This window comes from Aotus nancymaae, unplaced genomic scaffold, assembly GCF_030222135.1.
Source record: "Aotus nancymaae isolate 86718 unplaced genomic scaffold, 86718_ANA_hifiasm-v0.15.2.pri h1tg000025l, whole genome shotgun sequence".
Taxonomy (NCBI): Eukaryota; Metazoa; Chordata; class Mammalia; order Primates; family Aotidae; genus Aotus; species Aotus nancymaae.
This window is the reverse complement of record NW_026988438.1, coordinates 8,476,749-8,494,109: the sequence shown is the minus strand read 5'-3', so window position 1 is coordinate 8,494,109 and position 17,361 is coordinate 8,476,749. Positions and strand designations below refer to the sequence as shown.

The 17,361-nt window shown below is 32.6% G+C and overlaps 1 protein-coding gene across 4 annotated transcripts in view; it reads left to right on the top strand.

Moving 5' to 3' along the window:
* Window positions 1–17,361, top strand: part of PHF14 (PHD finger protein 14) — a 191,642-nt gene that overhangs the window by 160,563 nt on the left and 13,718 nt on the right. For 2 of the 4 annotated variants that reach the window (XM_064380363.1, XM_064380362.1), the window contains exon 18: window positions 14,365–14,500. The exons of the other annotated variants lie outside the window; for them this stretch is intronic. In XM_064380363.1, coding sequence (XP_064236433.1) covers window positions 14,365–14,454 — 90 coding nt within the window. In that variant the 3' untranslated portion in view covers window positions 14,455–14,500. The remainder of the gene's footprint in view (window positions 1–14,364; window positions 14,501–17,361) is intronic. 4 annotated transcript variants of the gene reach the window in all.

The following is a 17,361-nucleotide window of genomic DNA, read 5'->3' as shown; positions in this document are numbered from 1 at the left end:
ATTTTGCAAAAAATCGTTAGTAAACTCTAAAGTATACACAATGAATAATTAGGTAGAGCAACACATAGATCACCAAGTAAACTTTTTGTCAAAAGACTGAACGCATTCTTATATGTGTGTAATATGAATACTTGCACATAAACATGCTGATATATTTGTCCTCTGGCAATGAAACCCACCCCTTTCTTCACTGGACAGACCCTTCTAAGGTCTCTAACTTCCCCTCAGCAATATCCCTCATTGCATCTGATACAAGGTGTTTCCTGGGAAGTTAGTTTCTTAGATGTATTCAGTGTCCCTGTACTTTTAGTCAAATAGTCTCCTTCAAGAATGCAGACTTGGAATCAAATTATTTAGGTATCTGTGTAAACTTGAGCAAGTGACTTACTTGCTCTGTGCCTCAGATTCCTCATGTTAAAATAGAGACAGTAATACCTACTTATTAGGGCTTGGGGGCGGGGTGGGTTCTGTCTGTTTATTCTAATCTAGTGATGATGACAGTAAACCTGACCAATACCTAATTCATTTTGTTTAGTTGCACGTGTCCACAGGGAAAAGAAATGAAATGATATTCATTAAGATAAAGGTAAAAAATGTGTTTGTAAATAGTTTAATACTTCTGAAGCACTGGAAATAGCACATCTATTGTGTTTTTATTGCTTTCTTTAAAAATCATTTAAAATTTTTTTGATATGCTGGCTTAACTATAATTTTTGGAAATGCTCTTTATTTTAAATTTAATTTTAATCAACGTTAATTTTTGCATTTTTTTTTTACAGTAAAGGAGTGTCCTTTTTTTCCCATTGAAACTCCATCTTCCTTAAGGAGCAACGATTTCCTGCATTGGCAATGTTAAATGTAACTATAGCTTTCAATTCATTGCCTGGGTTATATTTTCAGAGCCTGCTGTAAGAGATAAACCCATTGCAAATGAAGACAGTATTCATTTTCCTTCTACCTCAGGCCACACAGAATTGATTGGGGTAATAAAATGACAGCACCTTGTAATATACTGAAGGCTGTTTAATTCGAAAACCTGTTCTAACCTGATTCAAAGCTTGTTTAAAGCTAATTTATAGCTTACATAATTTTCAGCTGGCTGACCAAGGTAAAGGATGATGTATGAAAACTGATAAAGAATTAACATTCAGACATTTCTCGTTTAAGTCAACCGGTATTTAAAAAGGAAAGAGAGAGAGAAGAAAAGGTAGAAAAAAAAATTGGTAAGCTTTTACTTTACGTAAGTAACATTGTTGAAAATAGTTTACACTTCTGTCTTCTTTCAAACCTAGCTGCTTGTCCTTTCTTCCTAAGATGAGTTCTATTTGCATTTCTTACATGGTAAAATCCTTCATTTCTCGTCACATATTAAGGTCAGTGTAAAGCTGGATGCAGTTAGCGCTGTTGTGACTTCCACAGTGCCATATCTATTGTATGCCATGGTGGCAGTGATGCTGTTAAATAGTTCTGGTCTGTCAGATTTTAATTATAATTTTTTCTTCAAGATGCAAACTGAAGGTATTTAGAATGTTTCCTTTTTATTTGAGCTAAAATATCAGTATTAGGTCTTTTGCCTTTGGCTGTTTTTATCTCTTTATTTTAGCATATTTAACCATTTAACCCACAAATAATATAACTACCAGAGTAAGTATTCTGTACTATGAATGAATACAGATTTTCAGAAATTTCATTTCAGCATTCACAAGTAAGAAGTGAATTACATGGCTGGACGTGGTGGCTCATGCCTGTAATCCCAGCACTTTGGGAGGGCAAGGCTGGCAGATCACAAGGTTAGGAGTTCGAGATCAGCCTGACCAACATGGTGAAACCCCATGTCTACTAAAAATACAAAAAATTAGCTGACAGTGGTGGCGAGTGCTTGTAATCCCAGCTACTTGGGAGGCTGAGGCAGGAGAATTACTTGAACCTGGGAAGCAGAGGTTGCAATGAGCCAAAATCACGCCACTGCACTCAAGCCTGGGCAACAGAGTGAGACTCTGTCTCAAAAAAAAAAAAAATGAATTACATTTTCCTTTTTTATGTTTAAGTCTTTTGCGTAGTTACTACTTTGCTACCTTAAAAGAAGTGGAGTATTGACGTGTCTTTTGCCATATTCTATTCTACCATCCTAGAAAGTGTCAAAATTTTCAGAAATGCATTTGTAATTCTGAATCATGTGTATTTTACTTTGTATACTATGAACGTTTTAGATATGTAGGCTAAAGAAAAAAGTGAATAAACAAATGTACAGAATCATAAAGTTAGTTTTATTATACCAAGAAATTCTGTAGTTTTAAAAAGACTTCTCTAGATAGTTAGATATTAAGACCAATCATTTGTCATCTAATTATGATGTTTACAGTCAACATGGTCATAATTATTTTAATTACTTTTAAAAAATTATAAAGTAGCACATGCTTATTATAGAAAATTGGAGAACAATTAATATGTAAAGATAAAAATATTCAAGAAATAACTACTACTAACATTTTGTTAAGACCTTAATATTGTAAGACACATGCTGTGCATTTTCAGTGGGGGCAAACACTGGTTCTTACGGGGCAAAAATGCAAAATTACAGTGGTTTGTGACTCTCCACAGCTAAATCCTTCCCAAGAAAATTTTATTCTTAATATTTAATCTCTCAGATTTTTTTGTGTATTACACAAGCATTACTGACTTTGAATCCATGGAAAATACACAAAATATATACAGAATTAATGCTACAAAACATGACAAATGACTGTGAGGGGAGGACTTTTGATCAATTGCTTTATTTAAAATTATTTTAGAAAAGGTGGTTAGTGCCTGCCAATTGGCTGCCATGTGAATACTTCTTATGCTTGATCTTAAGTGTTTTTGTATCTGACAACTCCACGTTACTCAAGAATTACTCTCTCTTACCATCCAAAAGTTTAAAAAGTTGAAATTCAGCAAGAATGAGTTTTAAGACAATAATTTTTTTCATTTACTTAGCTGAAACTACAGTTTTATTGGTTTGAATGCTTTTTTAAAACTTGATTTTACTTTATTATTTTCTTATGTTTACGTAAATTGATAATGTATATATGTAATTTGATATATAACAATTTATATAAATAAATCATATTTATAGTTACTCAGCAAATTTGGTTCTAAAGTGAAATAGTAATCACTTTTACATTTTAACTTAAAAATTGTATTGAGTTATTCATTTTTTTTTTTTTTTTTTTTTTTGAGACAGAGTTTTGCCCATTGCCCAGGCTGGAGTGCAGTGGCACGATTGTAGCTCACTGCAGCCTTTGCCTCCTAGGTTCAAGCAATTCTCCTGCCTCTGCCTCCTGAGTAATTAGGATTACAGATGCCCACCACCACGCCTGGCTCATTTTTGTATTTTTAGTAGAGATGGGGTTTTGCCATGTTGGCTAGTCCAGTCTCAAACTCCTGACCTGAGGTTATCTGCGCACCTCAGCCTCCCACAGTGCTGGGATTACAGGCATGGGCCACCACGCCCAGCCCTATTGAGTCATTCTTAATCTTGTATTAAACAAAAAGTTAACCTTTATACTTAGCTCTTTCCATGTATAAAGTAGAACTATCCATATAAACATAAACAGATCAGCAGTGTATCTGTGGCATTAAAATTTCATGAGGAGGCAGTTAGGGAAAAATAGACTCCTTGGGAAGCGACAGTGAAACTAAAAACAGTTGAGAAACAATGGCATAATCAGCTTTTACATTACTTTATCCCTGATTATTACATAGTACATATTCAAAATTGTTTTTAAGCAAAGCCAGTTTTGTGCCCTGCACACACTAAATTAAGAAGTAAACAGTAGATTCACTTGTGTTAACAGCATCAATTGTGATAATTAAGCTAGGCAAGCAAATATTTGGCAGAATAAAGTAAAACAATAATATAATATATAAATCATACACTTAACATATAACAAATTATATTTTAATTTCTAAAGTTTATTTCACTTGCATGTCATTTGTGCAAGTTCTTTAAAGAGAAAAAAGATCGTGAAGATAAGTACTCAAAGTCTTAACATGAGGAATGGGAATAGTGTATTTTTCATTTTATTTTCCTTGTTGTTACAATTTGAAGACTTCTGTTATTTTATACTCAGCTTCATTGTCATTTGCTTCTCAGTCAGTAAAATTTAAACTCATTGACTTGAATCATAAAATATTTACAAATATTTTTAAATTTTTACTTTTTTTTGAGTTTGGAACCCACATAGCTTAGGTGAACTTGGAACTCAACTAACCTATCCAAACATGAACAGGTGGTTGTTACATTTTTTACCTATGTTGGTAGCTTGGGGAAGAAGATGTTTCTAAAAACATCATCTTTTTTCTTTTTTCCCCCTGAATGAGTTTTAAAATATCTAATAAAAGCTAAAGCCATGGAGATATTGTAAACATCTCAGGGAGCAGGGAGGTCTGCAAATGGTATTATTGTTGTTTTCATATTCACAATATTCACATTCATATGAAAAATTTTGTTATACAGCAGAAAATTTAAAAAATATGTTCTTACAGTTCACTGAAATTGACAGTAGTAAGCAATTTTGAGTAATTTAACTCAAAATTTGTCATTATCATAGAAGTGAATTATTTATAATTTGTTTTAAAATTTACAGATTTATTAACATATTGAGAGAAAATGTTTAAATAATTTTGGTTATTGTTTCTAGAAAGTAGGCATTTATCTATCTTTCACCATCCAGAATCACTGTATTTATTTCAATGTATTCTCACCTGTTTCTTCGGATATTTGGGGAGAGTTTAATACATGACTTAGTGTCATTTATATTATATAAGAAGATTAATTTTACAAGTTCTGTTGTCAATTTGAATTACTTTACATATTGATGTATATAGGAACATAATCAAGTTAGCCTAATGGAGTTAACTAATTGTCACATTTCTATGAATTTTATATTGTGAGAAATTAAAGACAAACAGAAATCTTCAGCCTTTGCTTTGAAATCAAATTTAAAGGATTTTACCAAGTTGCATTATATTTTAATGAAGAGTATATCTATTTCACATTAATCCTAAAGTATTGAAGGTTTAAAAGGGAAGTCAAGTATGTGTTATGTGTCAGTAATTTACCTTGGTTTCTGAAATAAATGAAAAATAAATCGCAAAAACTAGAAAATACAAGACAGGTAACTTTTGGTACTTTGTAAGGTACAAAAAGTAATACTTAAGGTACATGTTTATAGAATTGATGAGAATTGAGTAAAATTTTCCATAGGGTATTACTTAGTGTACTATTCCTAATAATGTACTAATGCATCATTGTGATCAGCAAGTCCATATAATAATGACATTGACTTTGAGATTCTTGTCAGAGTAGTGGGAATGACCCAGCCTAACAGGCTGGTTGATTAGAACAGTTACTTCCAGAGATCTTTGACTAGAATACACGGTAAGAAATACATGTTACCCCATGACGTCCTACATGTTTCTACACAGTATTCTATACACATGCCTAAATACACCTCTATACACATTTCTGTACATGACCACACATACTTCTATGCACAAACCTTTTCATACCCCTGCACACACCTGTACATACGTCTCTACAAACAACCCTACACATATTCAGAGACAAACTCCTACATAGCCCATTATACAACCCTACCATATATACACATGCGTACCCCCCCACACTGAAAGAAAACTTTTTTCATCCTTACTGTGTCTGATAATATCCTGTTTTGTTCTACCTGTTCAGTTTCACCTTTAAAACAAATGTTTATCGCAACTCAGTTAATCTACATTTTGTTTAGGCTAGTGTGCAGTGGCCATTGCAGTACATTATGACTGATATGTAGGTCTATGTGTTTTTTGCTAGATATCTAGGTATATGAATTGCAGTTATAGAAGCAAATATATACAGTATAGAAGAAAGTAATGTTTTACCTATATTGCTCAATTCGTGTAGGGTTTTTTTGAGGCTTTTGCGATAAGATCTTTCATTGTTCAGCAATAATGAGCTATGGATTTATAAATTTCTTGTTTTTCTTATACAAAGAGAATAATAATAATATAACTGCAAGAATGTACTATGCAGAAATATTTAAAGAGACTAGCAGTTCAAGCAAAGAAGTTGAAATAGGATTTTAACATGGTCAAATAATAGGATTGAAATTTCTATACTACTTGTGATAAAATTAAGAACTTTATGCCAGTACATTGCAAATGCTGGCTTTATCTGAAATTGTTCCCAAGTACGTACTGACATTGAGAAATGTTTAATTCCTGGGAGGCATCTTTGATATATGATCAGTTTCTTCATATAAATGTCAAAAAACCAATACTGTTTCCTGTTTGTTAAATTTATTATGTCTTAGGTAACTTCCTTTTTTATGTCTGTTTCCATAAAATTGAATTTAAGTAAAATATGTTCTGAGGAACATGAAGTTTATAGTAAGACAGACCTGGATTTGAATATCTACTTCTGCACTTAGCTGTGTCACCCTGGGAAAATTCCTTAACCCTCCTGAGTTTACATTTCCTCATCAGGAATGAGGTGTGGTTCTCCATGGTTGTTTGAGGAAAATACCAATCCATTTACATCTTAAGTTTTACTTGTATTTCTCATTCATTTAGCTTGGTTGAGATTGTATAATTTAAATTTAGATCAACTGGCCAAATTCTGTTAGATCTTGTTTCCCTCAGTGTTATCTCTGTAATTGAGAAATCCAGAGTTCAGAGGAATTGTAAGTGAATTGTCTGGACATACATAATAAGTAGAGGCAGGCCTAGATAAGGACTTTGACTTTCTGTCTCCAGGTCTAATGGTCTTTCCCCTGTATGGTACAGAAGTCTAGTGCTCATTTTGTGATTAAATCTCTTACAGTGCCCACACAATTCCCCAGAAGTATATATATCTTACAGTATGATTATGCTAGTTGGATTTATTGTTTGTTATATGCAGAAAAAGTAAAAATATTTACTCATTGTTTTGATATAAAATAAATTATTTTAAACTGTTCTTGGCATTGTGCTATATATATAATAGCCTAAGTTTCATCAAGAGTGTAATTGGTAGATGTTCCCCACAGGGAAGTTTTATCTTATGTACAGATATCATTCCTTGAAATTATTAATAGTTTCATGTTGCATCAGTGACAGTGTGTAACTCTCTACCTGCTTATTGATATTTTTGTGTTTCATTTTTTAAACCTAGTCTGAACTTGTAACAACTGTAAGTTTTTAATACTTATGTGACTTTATTATTGATATAGATGTTTTTAATTCCTACTTGATAGTGCCTTTTTCTTACTGTTTCATCTATCACAATTGAAAACTAATACTGCTTTGTGAGAGAAAAGAAATACTAGCATATCTTCCTCAAATTATCAAAATATGAAAAGTATTTACAGAGAAAATTTCAAATGGCCATATTTTGAATATCTAGAAATCAGAAAATGAAATAAATAATTAAGCAAATAGCTACACTGTTTATTTTTAGATTAGGATATCTTAAATTTCTTAGGGGTTTTTGTTAGTTTTGCTGCTGCATATGCTTCTCAGTTAAAGCAAATAGTTTTACTGAGTTTTCTCCAAAATGTAGACAACAGTGTTGAATTTATTATTAGTGAAAAATTATGAACCCCAAACACATATTATCCCAAACATCTGAAATTACAGATTTTTTATTTTCTTTGTAAACTTGGGTATCTTCAAATTTAAAGCTGGTAGAAATATTTGATGCCCTTTTCTGTTCTTATAATGATACACCTAGCAATTATTCACTGCTGCATAATGGATCATTTTTATCTGCATCTTGTGCCTGTTCTGTTTATATAGAATAAATATTTATGTTTTCTCACTTTTCTGGACTAGGAGATACAAATAGAATAAGTTTGAAGTACCAGCTATAATTCATTGCTTGAAAAGAAGTGCCTTACTCTGATACTGTGTAGGAAAGAAAACTATCTAAATCATTTCAGCAACAAGCTTATAACAAAGATAACATCAGCATTTTCCTTCTTGAAAATGTGTCTTCCATATATTAAAGTAAAAAAGCAGTTTACTCAAAATGTTTGTGATAAGTTTAACCTCTCATCATCACAAACTTTAGCATAAAGAAGATCCTGTTAGATTTGATAGGGGAAAAAATGATGGTAAGATTTTGCTTTAGTCACATGTTCACTATGCAAGATTTTCACAAAACTCCTAAGATGCCATAAAATATAAATGAAATAGTTCTTATGTTACTAGTTTACAGTTTTCTACCATGAGTTTTTAAAAACTGATTGTTATTCTAAGTATACAGGGATAACACTCCTTTAATGACTTAATGGTTAATTGGCTAGTGTCATACAAGTTACCAGTTTAAAAAATCTAGAATTTTCTGCCCACACAAAAATTGTAGCCCTATAATTTACTACTGCTTGGATCTTGTTGTACAGCGAAATATTTATATAGAATAGGAAAATATTATCTACTATTTGATCCACATCACTTAAAAATTCGGAATATAAAGCATAAATAATATAAAGTTTTGTCAGAAATATTTGCCTCGATTTGGGAATCTGTATTTATATTTCTTCAATTTTGCTTGATAATTGGCCTTTTCAACAATGAAAAACAAAATTGTATTGAACTATGGTTTATAGTTCTAAAATGTGTACTTGGATAATTGTTTGAAGATAATATGCTATAATAATTTGTAAATAAAATATATAAATGTCATTTAGCATAAATGTTTTCTGCAAATAACCATGAAGCATTAATTTATTTTTATTTTCTTAGAGACTAGGTCTCACTGTGTTGTCCAGGCTGGTCTCAAACCCCTGGACTCAAGTGATTCTCACAACCTTGGCCTCCCAAAGTGCTAGGATTATAGGCATGAGCCACCATTCCCAGCCAATTTTTTTTTATATTGTTCCTTATCTATGATTTATTTAATAAGGAATTAAGTGACAGATTAAGAAATAGTACACTTTTGACTGTATTATTTTGTTTTCATTTTATATGTGATGCATGTTTATTGTAGATTATTTGGAAATGCAGAAACATAAAGATAAATAAAAGTCATGACCTACCTTGCAGAGATTACTGCTGTTTGCACACTGGTATATGATTTTCTAGCTTTTCTTTTTACCATTATTTAACAAATGTCTACTAAGCTTCTTGTAAGTGTAATGCGCACTAATAGTTCGGGGAAATACCCTGGTATTCTTGCAGTTCCTACCCTCTATCCTCTTGATGTTTATGGTCTATAAAATGTATCTAAACAAGTGACATGAAAACTATGGAAAAAGAACCCAAGGTGCTCTTAAAACAGGTACCAAAACCAAAAACAGACACATGGGACTATTTGAAACTAAAAAGCTTCTGTACAGCAAAGGAAACAATCAACAAAGTGAAGAGACAACCTAAAATTGGGGGAAAAAAAGTAATTGCAAAGTATTCACCCATTAAGTGTTCTGTAGAACATACCATGAACTCAACTCAAAAGCAAAAAAAAAAAAAAAAAACCAAATAGTTTGATTTTAAAAATGATCTAAATAGAAATTTCTCAAAAGACATACAGTCAATAAGTATATGAAAAAATGCTCAACATCACTAATCATCAGGGAATTGCAAATCAAACCATGATGAGATATCTCATCCCAGTTAGAATGGCCATAATCAAAAAGATGAAAAATAGCCAGTGCTAGGAAAGATGCAGAGGAAAGGGAAATCTTGCATACTGTTGGTGGTAATGTAACTTCACGCAGCCGTTATGGAAAACAGTATGGATGTTTCTCAAAACCTAAAAGTAGAACTAACTTATAACCCAACAGTCACACTACTGTACTGGGTATTTATCTAAAGGAAAAGAAGTTAGTATATTGCAGAGATACCTTACCCTCATGCTTATTGCAGTATTAAAATTTGTAAATTAGTATCTGTACCCCATGTTTACTGCAGCACTATAATTATATAATTAAATGTAATATATATTTATATAATAATGTATAATTACATTTCCTAATGTTCCTAATGTTTTATAGCACTGTAGGTTGAATATGGTTAACAGTAATTTAGATTTTTAAAAAGCTAAAAGAGAGGATTTTGAATGTTCATATCACAGAGAAATGATAAATGTTTATGGTGATGTGGCAGAAAAAAGAAGGAAAATCTGAGATGTACTACAACATAAGTGAACATTAACAACATTATGCTAAGTAAAATAAGCCAGTCACAAACAGATGCTGTATGACTCCAGTATGTGAGGCAGTGAGAGTAGTCAAAAGTCATAGAGACAGGGAGTAGAATAATGGTTGCCAGTGGGTAGAGGAAGGAGGGAATGAGATATTTTGTGTGATACAAACATGGGTATGTAGTTTTAGTTTTGCAAGATAGCGTTATGGAGATGAATGATGGTGATGGTTTCACAATAATATAAATATTTAATATCTCTGAACTGTATACTTAAAATGGTTAAGATGGTAAATTTTTATGTTATATCTATATTATGCCACAATTTAAAAATGGTAAAGAGAAAAAACTTAAACCCTCAGAGGAGGGGTGCGAATGGCATGGGAACTAACCTGGTTTGAAGGATCCCAGCAAAATATTGTTGACATTTTTAGAATGTGGTAGAAGTCCGACTTCATTTCAGTACTATTATAGGCGTATGTCCTCACTTGCTGTCTTTTTCTCTCTTATTTTTAAAAATTCCATTGGCCATTTCATTGAGGCTCTAGGAAGACAAACAGTTCCTCCTAGAATGTGCATATATGAAAGTCACTATGATACAGTTATTGCTGCTAAAACTTATATAGACTGAAAATGAGCAAATCTCCAAATTCAATTAGGCAGTTACTTCACTATAGGCAGAAAAGAATTGAGAATTTCTAAATTATTCTTATAATATAAAGTTGCTGATTCACTTGTTACAATTATGAAAGCATTTTTCCAGTTTTAACACTATCATTGCCCTAAAGCAGCAATTTGATAGCAACTTTATTTAAAAATTATATTAATATACTTAACTTCATCAAAGTATTTAAAGGACTACTTTTCTAATCAAATAACTGTGCATTGTATCATAAGGAAATATACTAACAAGCATGAAAAGTAACATGCATTATAGATATATGGAATATTCTTATAATCTTATTTTATTAAAACAGTAAATTAACATCATAGATGCCTAAGCCTTTTAATTTTAATTTTTTCCTCTTTCACTTCTGTTCTATGTATTAGACATTGTCATACATTATACGTGTTGGGTTAGTATTGGAAAGTAAACTGAGGAAAATGTAAAAGCAGAATTTATATTCTTATTAATTTTTTTAAAAAGCAATGGCAGGTAACTTGAATATGTTGAGCTAATTTATCACAAACTATTAATTAAATTACATTATTAAATGTTTTATTGGAAAAATCTATGCTCAAGACATTCTGTTTTATGAGTTTCTAGTGCTTTACAATAAAAATGTGAAAATTCCTTCAATAGAATATTTCACATATTTTTACATATATTACAAATATATTCACATATATTTAGAAATTCCAAATTATATTTTGAAATAAAATAATTTTAGTAAGATCTAAGACTTTATTTTTGAGACTAATACTACAGGAATATCAGATGGGAAATATCTTTGTTCGTTCAAGAGGAATTTCTTCTTCAATATTTTCTTTGACAAACAAATGTCTTAATAGTTTCCATTCTTCCGAGACTCTGACCTTGTCCTCATTCCTTCTCCAGCTGTCGTCCCATTTCCGGACTATGGCAAAATTTCTAAATAGTTGTTTATACTCAGGACCTCCGTTTCCTCACCTTCATGTCTCTTTTTTTTCCATCAGAATTGGAAATGTTTTAAGAAATAAGTGAAAGACTACAAAGTATTGTATACTCCCTGATTGCAATCATGTAGAGATAATTCTCAGGACACTAAATTGAAATTGAGAGATTTGAATTTGAATATCTATCTATGGTTGGGGGTATAAGGAAACATAGATGTACATTTTTACAAAAGCATTTAGAGAATTCTACTATGTTTGAGATTTTCCTTTCATACATACATTCAGCTTTATATGGTCATTTCCAGCATAACTAGGACATGTAAATATAAAATCAAATGATGATACATGTTCTGTTTACAATAAATGCAGTAGACTCACTTTTGTACAAATCAACGATACAGCTTTTTTGCTTTTTATTTACTTATTTAGAGACAGAGTCTTGCTCCGATACCCACGCTGGAGTCCAGTGGTGCAATCACAGCTCACTGCAGCCTCAACTTCCTGGGCTCAAGCAATTCTCCCTCCTCAGCCTTCTGAGTAGCGAGGAATACAGGTGTGTGCCACGACACCTGGCTAATTTTTGTATTTTTTTTAGTAGAGACTGTGTTTCACCATGTTGCCCAGGCTGGTCTTGAACTTCTGAGCTCAAGGGATCTACTCACCTCAATTTCTCAAAGTGCTGGGATGACAGGCATACACCACCACACTCAGCCTATTTTTTATTCAAACTGAAAGCTGAGAAACTAGGATAAAGAACCAAATGTGTTTGTGGAGGATGTATTTTTATGCGCAAGAAAGGTTTGACTAAATGTAGGACATGTAAAATGTAACTTAAGAAGTTCAGAGATAGCAGTTCAAGGCTATCAGTAGTGATTTTTACTATGATTCTTTTGGTCTTTCCATTATGGTTCGAAGATGGCTGCTACAGTTCCAGTTATTATCCATGTTTCTGAAATTAAAGAGGAAGGGTGAAGTGCAAAATAGCATCTCTCATTCCCTCTTTAAGTTATTTTGACCAGTCTTTGGTCCCCATTACTCTACCACAATGACTCTTGTTAATGTCACCTACAACCTCTTTCTTGTCAGACTCAATAGTTATGCCTTTGTCTAAATCTTACTTGACTTCTCAGTGTCATTTAACAAAGTCGACCATTCCCTCTTTCTTGAAACATTTTCTTTTCTTGGTTTCATAACTTCTGATTTTCTCTTTGTAACTGACAGACCCTTCTCAGTCTTCTTAGCTGAACTCTCCATTTGTGCTCAAGTTGTGTTACTAAGGCCTGGTCATTGCGGCTCTTCTGTATTTGTATGTCCCTGGGCGATTGCATGCAGTTTTATTTGTATCTGGGAGACTTTTAAATGTGTAATACTATCCCCAAACTCTTCTCCCAAGATCTAAATTCATATATGCAAATGTTTGCCTGACATTCCTACTAGATACAGAAAGATTGGCTCAAACTTAATGTTACCAAAATAGAATTATTGGTTTCCTGATTCTTCTCTATTCCCATCACAATTTACTTCTCCCACAGTCTTTCCCATCTCAGTTTCATCATTTTTGAGAATCAAAAGCAGAGTAATCATTTCTAATTACTTTCTTTTGTTTGAGTCCAAAACATATTATACTTCTTTCTATTGTGACTACATTAAGTACTCCAAGTACCATCATTCCTGATCCGTTGGCAATTGCCTACTTCCTTATCTCTGTATTTGTGTTCTTTCCTAATTTCTACCCATCTTTCTCTATACTACAACCATAATAAGCTCAAAATCCAAAAGCAAACATGTTATTTAAATTCTTAAACCCTCCAGTGGCTTCTCACTGCAAATCAAATAACCATTATGGGCTTTGTCATCAACTTAACTTTTCATCTTACGCTAGACTTCCCGACCTTTCTGCCGCTGATACGTGCTTGTTGATTTCTACTATAGGGCCCTTGCCCTTGTCCCCTGTGCCTGTACCTTCTCTTCTCACAGATCAGGACATGACTGGTTCCTTCAGATCATTCAGATCTCCACTCAAATGTCAGCTCTTTTGTAGAGGGGCTTCCTTGGCTACCTTACCTAAGAAAACGTGTTCCCATACTTTCTGTCCATTTACCCTGTTTTTTTCACTGTATCAAAATAGGAAATTCTTTTTATGTTAACAGTTTGTTGCCTGTTTCTTTCTATTGAAATTTAAGGGCCATGAGGACGATATGTGGTTTTTCACCACTATTTCTGCATCTCTTGAACAGAACTCGACACATAATAAACACACATATGTAGGTTAATAAACAAATAGGAACATTTATGTAAATTTAATTCTTAAAGTAATTCTTTTCTAAACTTTTAGAAAAGGAAGCAGAAATGTTTATTTTAATTTTAGTTAGAAGAAAAAGCACTTTCACCAACTGTGCATCTGAGCTCAACTTTAAAGCACAATTTTTGGAAATATATTTTAAATTTTATAATAACTATAGTTAACATTGTTTTGGGTATCGCTTTTACTGTGTTATAAATATTTTACTAGTATAATTTGCATACATCATCATTTTTGTTTATTTGAACCCAAAGTCATTCTTTGAAATAGGGTTTTTTTGTTTTTGTTTTTGTTTTTTCATTTTACAGGTAAGAAAACTGAGACTGGGGGTCATGTGCCTTTCACAAAGTCAAACCAATAGTAAGTGCCAAAGCAGGATTCAAAAAAGATTTGTCTGACACCAAAGCCTGTACAGTTTCTGCTGTGCTCATGTAGATGTTTTAGGTAAGGCCATCACAATTGTTTTTAAAAGATACAGGGTACATACACACTTTTTTTAATACATGCTTGATTTGCCATCATTGGATCTAAAGTCATAGTGACTCATTATGGTCAATACTGACTCGTTATGGCAGACAATTCCTGACTACAAATTAGGAGACATAAATTCAGATTCTAACTACCAATTGGCTATGGGACTCTGGGGAATTTCATTATGTATTCTGGGAATGGCTTTTCTATCTACAGAATTTTTAAAAAATGGATTGAGAGATTTTTAAATATAATACCTTCTAACTCTCAACTCTTACGGCTCTTTAGAGAAAAATAGTCTAGAAATCTGTTGACAATCTGTTGCAACTTACCTTGGCATCTAATTTATCTTTTGAGTGCAAATTACTTATATATCAATTTGCTCTTCTTAGAACTACACTTGGTGGGCAGTATTCCTTTTAATCAGTCTTGAAATTTAGGCAGATAAGTAAAAGAATGCTGATGTGGAATTTAAAAGTTGTCTTGAATAATCTGTAGTTTTATTTTTTGTTGTCTATTGATGATTTTTCCCTCATGTGTGAATAGAGATCCTCACTTAATTATCTTGTTTATAATAATGTTTCAATTGATTTTCTTGATATTTCTAAGTATACAACAGGTAAGGATAGTTTGACCTCTTATTTTACAATTTTTATACTTCTTTTCTGCTTGTGTTGGCTAACACTCTAAAACAAAATTAAATGATAGTGATATATTTATTGTTTCTTTAACTGTAATGTTTCTAGTGTGTGATGCTAGCTTTTGAGATGATAAACATGTATTAAGTGTAACATGTATAAATATATACATGTAATGTTCAAAATAAATTGCAAGTTACAGAAAATTTACATAGCATCATACGTTCATATGAAATGTTGAGTTATAACAATATGCCAGTGAGTCATTAATATCCAGTTCATTGTATTGATCACATCTGGTAAGAAGGAAGGGAAGACAATGGGATGGGGAAAAAACATCCAGGAGAGTTACAGTAAGCATTAGAATGCTTATGGTTATTGTTATTGTTTATAGTTATGGTTATTGTTGTGCAGGAAACATTTTTTTTTTTTTGAAATGGAGTCTTGCTATGTCACCCAGGCTAGAGTGCAGTGGCACGGTATCGGCTCACTGAAACCTCTGCCTCCGTGTTCAAGCGATTCTCCTGTCTCAGCCTCCAGAGTAGCAGGAATTGTAGGTGCCTGACACTGTTGCTGGCTAATTTTTGTATTTTTAGTAGAGAAAGGGTTTCACCATCTTGGCCAGGCTGGTCTCGAACTCCTGACCTCGTGATTAACTTGCCTCGGCCTCCTAAAGTGATGGGATTACAGACGTGAGTCACCGCACCCGGCCTGTGCAGGAAACATTTTATAACAAAATAATTTGATATGCTAAAGAAACATAAAGATTTCTATGTTTGCTGGTTATGAAGAAGAAGGGAGGCATAAACTGAACACAGGTTTGCCTTTCAAATGTATCATTTTCTTGAGGATGGATATCACCTCTGTTTGTTCTTCTCCCTGTCCTAAACATATGGCACATCATAGGAATTCACTACATTACTATCAAATGAATCAAAAGAAGAAAGAAGGAAGGAAGGATCTAGAAAGGGGCATTTTAAAATTTCTTCTCATTCTTTCGTTTGCATCATTAAATTTTTGAGTAAAGCTTAGTTTAAATAATGCATAAAGATTTATTTGTACATTAGAATCCTCAGTTTTTTCCAGAGAACATAATGTTACCAAGTTTTCTGTACAGCTTTCTAGAAATCGGCATATTCGATATTTATTGTGCTTTTTGTGGTATGTGTGAAACATGTAACACAAATTAATTATGGGGTATATCATTTCTGTGCTGAGTCCTCTGACGGTTATCAGGCTACCTAGATTCTGAGAGTTCAAACTGGTATCAAAGTCTCAAACATCTGCTGTGGTTCACCTGTATTCCTGCTTTCATCAGTATTTTGAAATTCAGTATGTCAAGATTTCAAACAGTCCTGAAAGTTTGAAATGTACAAACATTCAAGTACAGTTTATTTTCTACTTTAAAAGAAAATTAAAAGAACTACACTGTCTTTATGGGTTTTCTCTTTACAATGAAAGATATACCAGTAATTTTAAAAATAAGAAAAACAATATAGAATCTTAGACAAAAAAAAAACTGTCATCATGCAATGGAGAAATATAAATTTAAATTTTCTGAGAAATCGTCGAACATCTATATTGTGAAAAATAGCACTTTCTAAACATTTAAAATATTTTTATTGAACAATGTGTTTGCCACATAATGTTGCTATGAAGTCATTAACTTCTATGTATTTTCTCATTTTTATATATTTAAATTTATAACTTCAGGCTAGGCACAGTGGTTCACACCTATAATCTCAACACTTAGGGAAGCCGAGGCGGAAGGATCGCTTGAGGCCAGGAGTTTGAGACCAGCCTAGGCAACATAGTGAGACACCCCCATCTTTACAAAAACTAAAACCAAATTAGCTGGTTGTGGTGCTGCACACCTATAGTTTCAACTACTTGGGGCCAGAGGATCATTTGAGCCCAGGAGGTTGAGGCTGCAGTGAGCCGTGATCGCACCACTGTCTGTCTTATATACCATGTTTTTTTTTAAATCCTATAACTGCCCAATTTTCTCAATTTTGAATATATAGGGTATGAAATGTTAAAAGTAGGTGGGTTTTCAGTTACTTAAAGAATCCTTACCAATTACAATATTGGCATCTTTCTTAAATTTCTCCTAGGTCTATGAGTTTTTCCCTTATCTTTTATTTCTTTTAACTTCTCTTTAATGCTGTCCTTAGAACTCTGCTATCCTTTGAAAAC